Genomic DNA, 13606 nt, shown 5'->3' on the forward strand with positions numbered 1-13606 from the left:
AATAATTTCCAAGTGGAAAAGAAAGATGTCATTCACCAGAAGTACCATATGAAATTTCTAAGACATTTCTACACTACTCACTTTTCTAATATAAAGAGAGTTGAGGTAGCAGGTCACTTCCTTTACAAGCACTGAGTCTACAGAGAAATAGTCATAATGAAATTCATTTGTACAAGGCTGTCTCTACTATGCTTGTAATAGTCAAAGTGTGTAATGTTCAAACATCTTACTACAAAGATGGAACAAAGAAGAATAGGTGGTGTATTCATGTTATGCTTGTGAAAAGCTCATGTAACAGCAGCTTTGACAGTGAGAAGCACTGATTAGAAGCACTGAACTGACAATGCATGACAAAGCATGACAAAACTTATGCTCCTATGCTCCTATGAGAAATATGAGACCTCCATTTGGAAGAAATAGTACCTTTACAACTGGACTTTTTATCTGACTGCAATACTATATCAACTTTTCTACAAGTAAGCATTTTTCTACATCTCTTGGTCTGATGTTTCTATAGTTTTATGTGACTCCTTTTATTTATGGAATATAGATTCAGGTTTACAAGTGAGTAAATAAATACAAGTAAATCAGATTTTTTATCTTCTGTTCTTTATTGATTTTCAGGTCAATCTACCCCCCCCCCAGTGATAGTTGAACTCTTAGCCAATAAATATCTACAAACTGGTAGCCAAAATTGGACGGGAAGAAGAGCTTTGCTCCAGTTATGTTAGTGCATTGTAATTCTAATTTTTTATGCTGTAAATGTTTATGCTGTAGGCTTTTACACCATAGACTTTAAAGGTTATGGTGTGATTTTAGAGAAATACCTTGCTGTTGCCCCCTGTTGTTCATTGTGAAGGCCTTTGGCTATATACAATAAATTGATTGACTGAGCATGACACTGAAGAAAAATAAGGCAGTCAACATTACATTTCCAAAAGTATGTAATAGGGATAAAGAATAGAAACCATGTCAGAACAATTTTTGTCACTCTGAGAAAGTATCCATACAACTAGGCTTACAGAAAGATTTGAATTCATATCCTACATGGTCAATCTTATTTTTTCCAAGCAATTTATCTGTCTTATCAAGACATGGGATTACAATAATTATGAAAGTCCAAGTAACAGTGACCAACATGATGCAAACCACCCTCTTAATGATCTGTGTAGTACTCATGGATTGGTGAGAACAATGTTTCAGTCATGAGCCATGACTGATGCAAAATCTTTTTGTGACAATTGTAATTCCCCCTCCTTCTCCCTCGAAAATCATATTTCTCCTCCTTTTTTATTTCACTTGGTGGATTCAGCCAAAATGTCTGCTCCCCACCCAAACTGATAGAACTGACATCAACTAAAATGAAAGGAAGCCCATCTTAGGAGCGAACCAAAAGCAGGTAACAGCCTGTCAGTCTGCTGCTGAGATGCAAACACTATTTTCACCAAAAGTATATTTTTGAGTTTCAGTTCTTGAACTAGCAAGTGTTTATACCATTATATCCAACTTGTGAAGCACCCAAGATGGAATATGTGTTCTTATTGCAGGACCATTAATTGAGATTCCTGGGCAAATTCTATATACACGAATGGGCCACCAATATTGTGACTCTGCTGAGCTAGAGATCAAGCTGTTGACAGGTTTATAAGACAGGGAGAATAAAAATAACACCACAGCTAAGTTCACATTCTGTAGGTAATTATATTTTTGGATAAGATATGCCATAACATGAATGTTAATTTTACATTCCTGTTACATTTGTAGTGTATTTCCATTTCATTGCCAAAAACAGTAAAAAGAAGTGACACTATGGGACAATCAAGGAAATGTTGCTTCACATTATGAAGGAACAATGCAACTAAAACAGCTGCATAAACAAGTTTAGTATGTGATGCCTGGCTTTTTGTTACCTAAAAGTCTCTTCAGTGCTCCTAAAACTTCCTGGTTTCTGAGTGTGTAAACTAAAGGGTTAAACACAGGTGTAAGCACTGCACTGAATGCTGCAAGTACTTTTTCCATCTCATGAGTCTTCTCATTCTGAGGGAAAAGGTAGACAAATATGGCTGTGCCATAATACATAGTCACTACCGCCAGGTGAGACCCACATGTAGAGAAAGCCTTCATTCTGCCTCCTTCTGAGTGCATTCTTACAATGGCTGCTAGAATGCGCATATAGGAGAAAAGAATAAAACTAAGGGGAATAATTAGTGACAAAGTGCTGGTGAAGTATACACTTATTTGGCTCATAGAGGTATCCGTACAAATGAGCTTAAACATAGATTTGAATTCACATCCTATATGGTCCACCTCATTGTTTCCACAAAACCTAGCTGGCTTAGCAAGACAAGGGGCTACTGTTATAAGAAAGGCTGCTATCCATGTGGAAGTGGCCAACATGATGCACACTGTCCTGTTAATGATGAGTGTGTAGCGCAGTGGATTGGAGATGGCAATGTATCTGTCATAAGCCATAACAGCCAGGAAGAAACATTCAGTTGTACCAAATAAGAGAATAGAATACATTTGTGTATAGCATGCAGCAAGAGACATTACAGGCCTATCCACTAAGCAGTTGGCTATAGATTGTGGGAGTGACGTTGTTGTGAGGCAGAGGTCAATAATGGACAAATTGCAGAGGAAAAAATACATGGGGTTGTGGAGCCGTGGGTCACATATCACTACCACAACAATAAGTCCATTCCCAAGAACTGTTATGAAGTAGGAAATTATAAAAACTGTCATTAAAACCATCCTTGACTTGGGTCGACCTGACCAGCCGATGAGGATAAATTCAGTCACAGCTGTCTCATTTTCGCCTACTTCCTGCATAAAGGCTGGCCTGGAACATAGCAAAAGAAATACAATGTGAATAATTTGAAAATAGCTATACTTAAGCAAATTTAAAATAACAGCACTCGATGCTGTGAACTGTTGTGAACTGCCTTCCACAACAACAACAACATAGTATGCCACCCTTTATCTGTAGATAAAGGGTAGGATACTATGATGTTGTTGTTGGTGTACTTTTGGTCTCCTTTGGTGTCTGGCTTCACATAAACAGCTGATGAGGTTGTAAAATGTTTCCAGGACTATATCACTTCAGAGAACATAGTTGGATAGAGAGAAAGCACCTTGCATTTAGAAATTGCGGTGTCAGAGAGGAGAGTTCTACCTGAACCTCAAATTTTAAATACAATAAATTTCAGACAATACTACAGTCATACCTCGGGTTACAGATGCTTCGGGTTGTGTGATTTCGGGTTGCGCACCGCGCCAAACCTGGAACTGGAACAGGTTTTGGCGCATGCGCAGAAGCACTAAATGGTGCTTTGGGCATGCACAGAAGCACCTAATCGCTACCCGCCCGTGCACAGATGCAGCGCTGCAGGTTGCGGACGTGCTTCCCGCATGGATCACGTTCGCAACCCGAGTGTCCACTATATTAAGATTGTAATCTCACATGCCTTTATTAACACACAAACACACCCCAAATATAAATATAGGTGCATTGGGCTTTTCATAGATGATTATAGTAAAGAAGCAGGTAGGATCTAAATATTTTGCTTCCCTTTGGAAGGTATGGAAGTTTGCAAAACATTTGGGTAACAGACTCTTACACAACCAAAATGGAACATATGCTAAACTTTCTAAAATGGCACCAGAGTGCAAATGTGAAATATTTCTTGCATCAAGTAAGCATGAACTGCTCAATATTTACCATGTGTGTGTAATATGAACATTAGAAGAGCCTGACTGAAGCAGTTCAAAGTTTCTCATCTTTCCCCCCCAGTCAGCTCTAGGAGTTCGCAACAAAGGTCCTCACAAAAACTCATCAGCAATTTGGTATGCAATCTCCTATAATACACATTGAATGCACATTTGCCAAATGTGCAAATATGCTATTTCCCCCAATGAGTCCATTTTCAGGCATACTTTCCCCCAATATAAGCATTTTTGTAGACAGTTTTTGGTTGTACACTGAGTTTTTCATTGCAAAATTCAGATAGGTGCAAATAGAATAATAGAATAACAAGTGATGGGGACAGAAGAAAATGAATCCTCTCTTTATGCTATGCCTCTGCTCCCCACAAACATTATGAGCTAGCACATCGCTACTCAGAAGTAAATCCTATTGTTTTCATTGTAGCTTGCTTACTCACTGGTAAAAATGCATAGGATTTCAGCACTGGAAAACAGTTTCTGCGAGTTCTTCGATTAAATATTTAAGCATTTCAATAAATAGCTTTTGTTGACTCAAACAACATTTAAATGCCCCCCCCCATCTGAATGCATTGCCCCACCCACTCTGGGCAGCTTCTAATAAAATATTAAAAACAAAAAAACCCAAGAAACACTCAAAACCTCCCAGTACAGGGTAGCCTTAATATGTCTTCTAAAAGTCAAATAGATGTTTATTTCCTTGATGGGAGGACATTCCACAGGGAAGAAAAGAAAAGAAAATGACTAATAAGAAGGGTGTCAAGAGGAAATCTATATAATATTTATCTTTGTGGACCAAAATTAGATTGCACTTATTCTAGCATGAGAACAACATCAACCAAGCATTTTCTGCAAAATGCCCATTAAAAACAAATAAACTACTGTCGGATAAATTAAGAAAATTACTTTTGCTAGTGGAACAGGGAAGAAGGCTGGGTTTTGGGGAGCAACTGACACACCCCTAGCAGCCCCCTGCTCCACCTTCTGTTATATCTCAAAGGTTTCTCAACCCTCTGTATCAGATTTTAAAATGAAAACTGGTGCTGTACTGAACAGGCTAACCATATAGGGTTTTTAATGTAGAACTGGGAGGAGGGAAAATAGATGTTTGCATAAATCATACAAGGGGAATTAATGGAAATTTATGAATTCAAACATATCTTCATTAAAAAAAATAAAGATAATCATAATGAGGTCAGTAATGAGTAAGAAAATTCACTACTTGCCTTTTTAAGCCCTTCGCATAGCAGAAATCACCATCCTTTAGGCTGACAATATCCAATTGTCTTTTGAATTCTTATCTTAATTGGTATAACTCTTATCTCTAAGCTGAATTGTAGCAAGTTGATTTAAAAAAACATGAAAAATGTCCTCTAAGCTTCAAATGTGCTTCAAATGTCGGAAGCCTTGTTTTGAAATAGTTTACTACTTAATAAAAATGCACTTTAATCAGATGTTAATTTAAATACAGAATTGTGTACTAATGGCTATGCATACAACACATGCATTTATAAGTAGAAAAAAGTGCAAGTAAGACGCTGCAGTGTAATTCCCTTACTAACATCAATAAAAATGGTTGGAGAAATAACTATTTCCTCATTAACAAGAGTTTTTATCTGAGAAAACTTTGTGTCGTATGTGATTTTTAAGAAGAAAAAAAGAAAAACTATTTGCTTTCTTATTCCCTTTAGGCATACTCCCAAATGTCTCATTACTTCACAAAGTTATTCTTACCTAAAACTTCAAGTCATAGTGAATATCAGTAGTGGGGTTAACTTGAAAGTAAATTGAATTTGAGAAAGTTTTGAAATTCTGTGTGATGGCCTGGGACTCGGGCTCAGACTCGGAACCAGAGGAGTCTCAATCTGCACCAGATCCTTTGCCTCAGGCATCATCTGAACCAGGTCTGGGGCCTGACCCTGAAGAGTTCCAGTCTGCACAAGTTCCTCTGCAACAAACACCAGCTGGGCTGAAATTTGGGATGACTTCCTCTTTCCAACGGTGGAAAATGGCTGATCCCACACAATCGGACCTCAGCCGTTCTGATAATTCAGGGCTGATATGGGGGTAATTAGCCCTGGCAGCCTCCCCAGGGCAGGGGAGGACTGTCTCAACGACCCGCGGTCTGCCCCAGATTGCCAATGTGGCAGACGGCAGGTGCACTGGGTCACGGAGCTAGGGACGGCTGACACTCCTGCGATGCCACCCCATAGCCGGACGCATCTGTTTGGGAAAATATATAGATCTGGAAAACAAACAGACACACTCTGAATTGAAGAAGCTGGAAAAAATCTGCAGTATGTACAGTCTCTGGTGCAAAAGATCGAACTTCAAAGAGATCCTCATCATGACATTTGGAATGTGGAGGGGCTTGGTATGTAAAAAAACATTATTTTATCCTTAATATCAACAATCCGTAATGCATGCCAAGCCTCATTAAGAACTTAAATTGCTCTTCAAAAAGTGAGTTCAGGTGGACTTGCATATATAATTGGGATCTACTCACAGCCACTTCTCTTCTAAGACCGGAAATGTCTGTTAAAGACAAAAACAAAGGAGGACAAAATGGCTTCTACCCACTACGTCATTATTGAATATCTGAAATACTTCCCTGATTAAGAGGAACAGGAGCCAATGGATGGTTGGTTATAAAGACTGGAAACAATATTACATATACAACTGTTTGCAAAAATATGTTTTTTTGATTACAAGCGAGAGAGAGGGCTAAATGGATGTCTGGCAGCCCCCCTCCAGGGCCCGGAGGGGGGACTGGGAGGATTCCAAAGGCCAATTGCTAACTGTCTGATATATGGCTACACTGCAAACAGTCTGTTTAAGATAAATCAACAAGGAGGTTACAGAAGGAAATTTCTCTCTGTTTCTTTGATAACACCTGGACGGGAAAGATTAACGATCTGGGAGCTGCCAAAATAACAACTCTCAAAGAGCAGGACAGAACTTTGAAATTGGATGCAATTAAATGAAGTGGTGCGATGAAAAAACAGCTGAAGGAGTACAATATACGGACAAATCTGCACTCCATAGAAAAAAAAGTATCTGTTTTCTGACATGAATGAGGATCGTAGAACCAGAGTCAAAATGGGGAAGGGAAAAATCGGACATGGAATTATGAATAACATTGAGGATGATGAGAGGCAGGACTATGATGTTGAATGCGCTTCGAAATTCAGACCGTGGGAAGTCAAAACAAAATTATTACAATTTGGAAGACAATTGGACCTTTTTTATTTTAGTTTTTTATTTTTATTGGATTTGATTTGATATGTTAATTGGATGTTTTTATTGGAAAATTAATAAATGCTTTAAAAAAATATTTTTTTTATTTTTAAAAATGATTATACTTTTCAAGTTTATACATTTCACTAATTTTACAATCATTTCGACATTTCAAAACTTGACTTCCTTTCCCCTCTTTCTGCAGTTCCTTAAATTTATTTTAAATATCTTCTGCATATCCAAATTAATGGTCTCATTTATTCATCTTCTTTAAATATATACTCTTGTGAAACCACAGGTTATTACAATAATCCTGCCAATGTTCTGTTTACAATTTATCTTTAAATATTCAATAAACCATTTCCATTTTTTAATAAAAAGTTTGTTATCTTGATTTCTTATTCTTCCAGTAAGTTTCGCCATTTCTGCATATTCCATAAGTTTTTGTATCCATTCTTCCTTTGCTGGGACTTTTGCTTCTTTCCATTTTGGGGCAAGTAACGTTCTTGCTGCAGCATGAATAAGTTTCTATACAGTTTAGGTCACTATAATTCCCAAAAAGAAAGCTTCTAGTTTTGGTTACAAAAGTTATTTTAAATATCCTTTTTATTTCATTATATATAATTCCTCAGAAAAGAAAATATAGATGTTTCTAAAATGATGCATGGGATAGAGAAAATGGATGTGGAAGAGTTCTCTCTCTCTCTACACTAGAACTTTTGGACATCCATTTAAATAGAATGTTGGCAAATTCAGAACAGAAAAGGGAAAGTACTTCTATATACAGCACATAGTTAAACTCTGGAACTCACTCCCACAGGAGGCAGCCAATAGCCACCAACATGGGTAGCTTTAAAAGAGGATTAGACAAATTCACAGAGGAAATTTCAGAAGACTTCTACAAACTCTTGCTTGTTTGCACTGTTTTGCACAGGGAGTTCTCCAAACTCAGCATGAAAACTAGTTGCAGACAACCCATTAAAACTTCTACTAATTAAAACTACTGTAATAATTTCAAACAGTAATGAGGCAATAGAGAATCTGCTCAGAGGGAATAAAAAACAGTAAGTATGCAAATAAAATGCTATGCCATAGTTTCTTAAATAAAATCTCCCACTGAAAGCCAGATAGCTGTTTCTCCATTCATTTGCACAGATGATATGGGGAGTCTTATTCAAGCAGTTTGTCTGCATTTTTCTTTCTTTTTATGAATCTGTAATTGCTGACTTCTTAAACACACTAGACAATATAAAAATAGTGGATTATCTTCTTCTGAGTTCAATGAGATTTAAGAAGGCAAGTATAATTTTTGCCTACTTTTCGTTGTCCTCATTGTAAGAATTCTCATTCAGTCTGTTTGGTAGTAGCGCCATTGCTTATGCAGACACTTTTATTTTTTATTGTTTATTTCTTTTTCTTTTTTCTTTAATCCTAAAATACTCCTATTCCACTTTTGGAATGAAGAAAGGGAAATTTATCAGAAGGCTTGTTGTGGTGGGGGTGAGAACCAAATGTTTAGCAGTTGTGCACCATTTTCTTTTTAGGATAAAGTTTTGCAGATGTACACAATTTTAATTTTAGGAAAAAACCCCAAGTGGGTAACCCCTGAGGTAGCTCAATGGGGAATAAACTTCATGCTCAGTGACCAGTGGAATGCTGACTCACTATTGGAGGAGGGTAGAGAGATATGCAAAACTCAGTTGGAAAAGAAATGGAATAGAAGTATCCTGGGTGATGACTTAGCTGACTGACTATTGTCAGGATTGGGGTGGTTTTCTCTCAGTTATATGTCAGGCTCTATTATCAGACTCTTCCTTGAATTATTAAACTCAACATAATTAAACAGTAGTTAATGTATAGGTGTATTTTAATATGCATGCAAATAAAGCTGCTGTGTTATGAATGCCTCCCCGGAACTAAGCCTCACAGAACATAGCAGCAATGATGAGTAAATATTCATAACACTGTGTTTCAAAAAAGTGCAATATAACTTACTATTTCGGTTAATTGAAAATATCTGTGACCATAATATGCTTTTCAATCTATTGTTGTTTCTGATTCTCTTCATTACATCTTCCTACAATATGATATAGAAAATATATATGTGTTTTTCGAGTTACAGGTAGGTAGCTGTGTTGGTCTGCCGTAGTCGAAACAAAATAAAAAAAATCCTTCCAGTAGCACCTTAGAGACCAACTAAGTTTGCTATTGATATGAGTTTCGTGTGCATGTGTTGTGTTATAAGACTGATCAGTTGTCAAAATCCTGGGATATCTTTCTTGAAAGATTTTATAGGCTCAATGAAAAGAATGAGTGTTAGACACAGTTGCAACTTTTAGCCTGCATATCAGCTGGAAGGTTAGTCTAGAATCTTCTCCCAGTTTATTGTTTTTAAGTGGGGATTTGAGAGGCAACCTATCATGCAATCTCATATGATGCAGTGCAGGAAATCTTCTACAGCAGCACCTGCTGCTTGTGCATGAACTACGATTCCAAAATAGACCAACCATGGTACACAATAGTTGGTTCTAATTAAATGTATTTAAATGTGCTAATATATAATATATAACATACTGTAAACTTTCAGATCCATCTTCATGCAGCAAGCGGGAGAAAATGAGACAGAAGTGACTGAATTTATTCTCACTGGGTGGTCAGATCGACCCAAATCAAGAATGGCTTTAATGACCTTTTTGATCATTTCCTATTCAATAATAGTTATTGGAAATGGACTTATTATCTTGGTAGTCATACACGATCCAAAGCTTCATAATCCCATGTATTTCTTCCTCTGCAATTTGGCCATCCTTGACCTCTGCCTCACAACAACAGCAATACCGCAATCAATAGCTAATTGCTTAGTGGACAGACCTGTAATGCTTCTTCCTTTGTGCTATGCACAGATGTATTCTCTTCTTCTGTTTGGTACAACAGAATGTTTCCTTCTGGCTGTCATGGCTTATGATCGTTATGTTGCCATTTCCAATCCACTGCGCTACACCATGATTATGAACAGAACAGTGTGCATCCTCCTTGCCACTGCAACATGGACTGCTTCCTTTATGATTACTGTGATTCCATCTATTACTAATCCCATTCGATTCTGTGGAAACAATGAGGTTGACCATATAGGATGTGAAGTTAAATCTATTATTAAGCTCATTTGTGCAGAGTCCTCTTCAAGCCAGATAAGCATGTACTTCACTAGCACTTTGACACTGGTTCTCCCTCTGGGCTTCATCCTTTTTTCCTACATGCGCATTCTTGTGACCATCCTTAGGATCCACTCAGAAGGAGGTAGGACAAAGGCTTTCTCCACCTGTGGTTCCCATCTGACTGTAGTGATCATGTACTATGGCACAGCTATATTCACTTACCTCCTTCCACAAAATGCAGGGACACATGAGATAGATAAAATAATATCTCCATTTAATTCAGTGCTGACTCCAATGTTTAATCCTTTAATTTATACACTCAGAAACCAAGAAGTCTTGGGAGCATTGAAAAAACTGATAGGTAAGAAAAAACCAGACATGACATATTAAATAGATACATAGCTTTTTTATTTGGATGTTTCCCTTGTAAATCACCTAATTGTGTATGTTTTATTTTCACCAGATTTCATTTTAGGTTCAGCAAACTTCAGATTAATATTGCAGGCCCTTTAAATGAATGTTCACCATCCAGAATTCTTCAAAAATGTATTTCCCTGCAATTCTGTTTGTTGTAACGTTAGCAGTGATGTAATTTATTCTCGTCTGTTTTGTAACTATACTATCAGTTGCGATTGCAGCTTGGCATTTTTAATATATTTGCAGTGTACACCACCACTTCTACTATAGTATTTGCTCTATAGTATTTGCCCTGCATTCCCTGTTATTGTTTCTGCATATGTTCCAATAGTCACTCCCTGTATAAAGCAACACTAAGTCAATAGTATACCTTTCTGGAAGAAGAAAAACAGGTTATCATTCAGCAACTTATTTCATTTAAAGGGCCTATAAGATTGACACTTGGTTTCTTGTAGATCTCTCCTTCCTGTGTGCAGGAGCTGCAATACTACAAGAGTTGTGGAGTTGAGGGTTGTGTTTTGCTTCATCTTAACTTTCTGCCTATTAATATCAAGCCGGATCCTTTAGTGCATCCTTTTAGGGACCTACTAAAAACATTATTGATTAGACAAGCCCACCCAGATGCTTGGAAATGCTGCTGGGAATTTTGCTCTGTTTTTTGCATTTTAACTTCTTGTAGAAGGCAAGTGTGTTTATATATAAATAAACCCAGTTCTATTCTATTCCATTCTAAAAGTTAATCCCTTGCACCGTAACTCTTGTTTACACTGCCTGTTTTATTTTTCTACTTTGAGTGTTAGTTAGATAATTAGGTAACACTGTGCTTTATGCTGCCACCAACTCATTCTTACATACCCTCCAACATTTATCTGATGAAAATAGGGACCTCCTATTCCATAATGATAATTTTAATATTTATACCCCACACATCTTACTGGGCTGTCCCAGCTACTCTCGGCAGCTTCCAACATTCCTAAAAACATTAAACATTAAAAAAAACTTCCTTATACAGCATTGCCTTCAGATGGTTTGGGGGTCGGATAACTCCATACTCTCCAACATTTCTCCAATGTAAATAGGGACATCCTAAGGAAAAGTAGGACATTTTGGGATAAAATCTGAAACCAGGATAGCTTTTCTAAATCAGGGATGTTCCTGGAAAATAGGGACACTTAGAGGGTCTGTTCTTGCCCTCCTTCAATTTGATTTAAGCTTATTGTTAAATATTTTTAGGTCTCTGGGGAAAAAGTGTCATATTTGTCTGGCTCTGGATCAGCGATCTTTCTTGTGCATGTGTGTCGTGTGTGAATGAGTTGCACACACACACATTGGCAAGCACTTTCAAATTTCAATCAATTCTCATTCTGTCCATCAAGGATGAAACAGGTATATGGAAAACCATGTGGTGCCCTCAGGAACTAAGCAGTCTAACCAGCTATAGGAGCTTAACATGAATCTTTGGTACTCTTGATCAGTATATGATATGCCTTGCATCTTTCATCATGTGTAATAAATTGTACTATAAACACACACACACAATATTCTATCAGAAACAGGTAGGTAGCCGTGTTGGCCTGCAGTAGTCGAAACAAAATAAAAAAATTCATTCTAGTAGCACCTTAGAGACCAACTAAGTTTGTTATTAGTATGAGCTTTCATGTGCATGCACACTTCTTCAGATACACTGAAACAGAAGCCACCAGACCCTTATATATAGTGAGAGAGAGGGGAGGGGTATTACTCAGAAGGGTGGTGGGAATGGGTGATTAATGATTATTTTTAGGGCTATAATCTTTAATTAATTTCATAGCTCAATTGTTGAATCATTCTGCCACATTGTCTCTAGGCCATGATCCCCCTCATCGCAAAAAGAATATGGCATTTAGCCTGGAATACCTGTGGGCAAATGACAATAATTTATGCATGAAGGAAAGACCCTTAGCACAAGTGCTAGCAGTGTTCTTAATTATTGCCGCACATAATCCTGGGCCAGACCTCAAAAAATAATAATAATACTAGGGCTAACACTTTTTTTTTTGCCTATCATGTGATAGCAGAGCAATGAATAGGCAGAAAAGTGAAAACAAGCAGTTAGCAATAGCTTGTGGGAATGAAGATGCAATAAAAATAGATATCAAGTATGGGCCAGTAGCAAAGGAAATGGTACATTAGGCAACAAGTCCATTTGCAGTCATAGTTATTAAGCAGAAAGAGTCAAATGGAAAATAAGGAAATGCATTTACTATGCCTACTGGATTTGCAAAATTATGTGTAAAATGCTTGCCAGGGAGATTACTAAAACTTATTTGGTATTTCTATGTAGATCATCCAATCTAATAGTGGCTGTAGCATTATTTTATAGTAGAAATGAAAGATCCATGTTTACAGCACAAACCAGACCCAGGATCCACCAGGGCAAAAGAATTTGGATTTGGCTAATCTTGTACTTTCTTGGGTAGGTCAGGGCTCAGCCACGGATAGCTCAGCGTAAGTTCCTTACCTCCCAGGTGAACCAGAGATACATGAGAGTACATGTCTCACTTCAGGGCTCCCCTGGTATAACTCACACCAGTATAAGTCCCTAAAGCGGGTATTTGGGAAAGGGGGACTGGATGGGTCAAGGAGAGACTTACTCCTATTATTGTTTATTATTGTTTATTGTTGTTTGCATTGTAGTTCCACCACAATTCATCTAAGAATAAAACTGATACATATCACAGAGATTATCAGTCTTCTTAGCCTGATGCAGAGCCCTATTACTGTGATACAGAAGGTCTTTAACAGGTGCAATCCCAGTCAGTTCTGGGGGACTATTTAGTCCCATATCTGATGATGATGGTGGTGGTGGTGGTGATGATGATGATGGTGATGTAGAGTGTATTTATGATTAGATACATTAAAGCATTAGAGTTTGAGTGTAAATTTAGTTTCTCTTCAATTCTAATGCATTAAAAAATATTATAGAGATTTCTTCCCACTCTTTCTTTTTCTCAGTTTTGTCAGGCTGATGCTTTGGCTTTCCACATTACACTCTTATTCAACCCAGCCCAGAGCTCTGCCATATACATAGAAACAGG

The 13606-nt window shown here is 37.5% G+C and overlaps 2 protein-coding genes across 2 annotated transcripts; one reads left to right on the top strand and one right to left on the bottom strand.

Annotated features, from left to right (window-relative positions):
- Positions 1-1881: 1881 nt before the first annotated feature.
- Positions 1882-8330, bottom strand: LOC128400451 (olfactory receptor 13H1-like). Its single transcript, XM_053362639.1, has 2 exons — positions 8275-8330; positions 1882-2839 (listed from the first exon to the last, which is right to left on the bottom strand). Exons 1-2 carry the CDS (start codon positions 8328-8330, stop codon positions 1882-1884), a joined length of 1014 nt encoding a protein of 337 aa, XP_053218614.1.
- Positions 8331-9632: 1302 nt separating this feature from the next.
- Positions 9633-10502, top strand: LOC128400452 (olfactory receptor 13H1-like). The gene has a single exon (XM_053362640.1). The coding sequence runs from the start codon at positions 9633-9635 to the stop codon at positions 10500-10502; it is 870 nt and encodes a 289-aa protein (XP_053218615.1).
- The last annotated feature ends 3104 nt before the right edge of the window (positions 10503-13606 follow it).

This window comes from Podarcis raffonei, chromosome 13 (assembly GCF_027172205.1).
Source record: "Podarcis raffonei isolate rPodRaf1 chromosome 13, rPodRaf1.pri, whole genome shotgun sequence".
Classification (NCBI taxonomy): Eukaryota; Metazoa; Chordata; class Lepidosauria; order Squamata; family Lacertidae; genus Podarcis; species Podarcis raffonei.

Coding starts and splice junctions, on each gene's coding strand:
- LOC128400451 (XM_053362639.1), bottom strand. CDS start 8,330: ATGGCGCTACTACCAAACAGACTGAATGAGAATTCTTACAATGAGGAC. Junction 2,840..8,274: donor TACAATGAGGACAACGAAAA/GTAGGCAAAAAT, acceptor GCTATGTTCCAG/GCCAGCCTTTATGCAGGAAG.
- LOC128400452 (XM_053362640.1), top strand. CDS start 9,633: ATGGCTTTAATGACCTTTTTGATCATTTCCTATTCAATAATAGTTATT.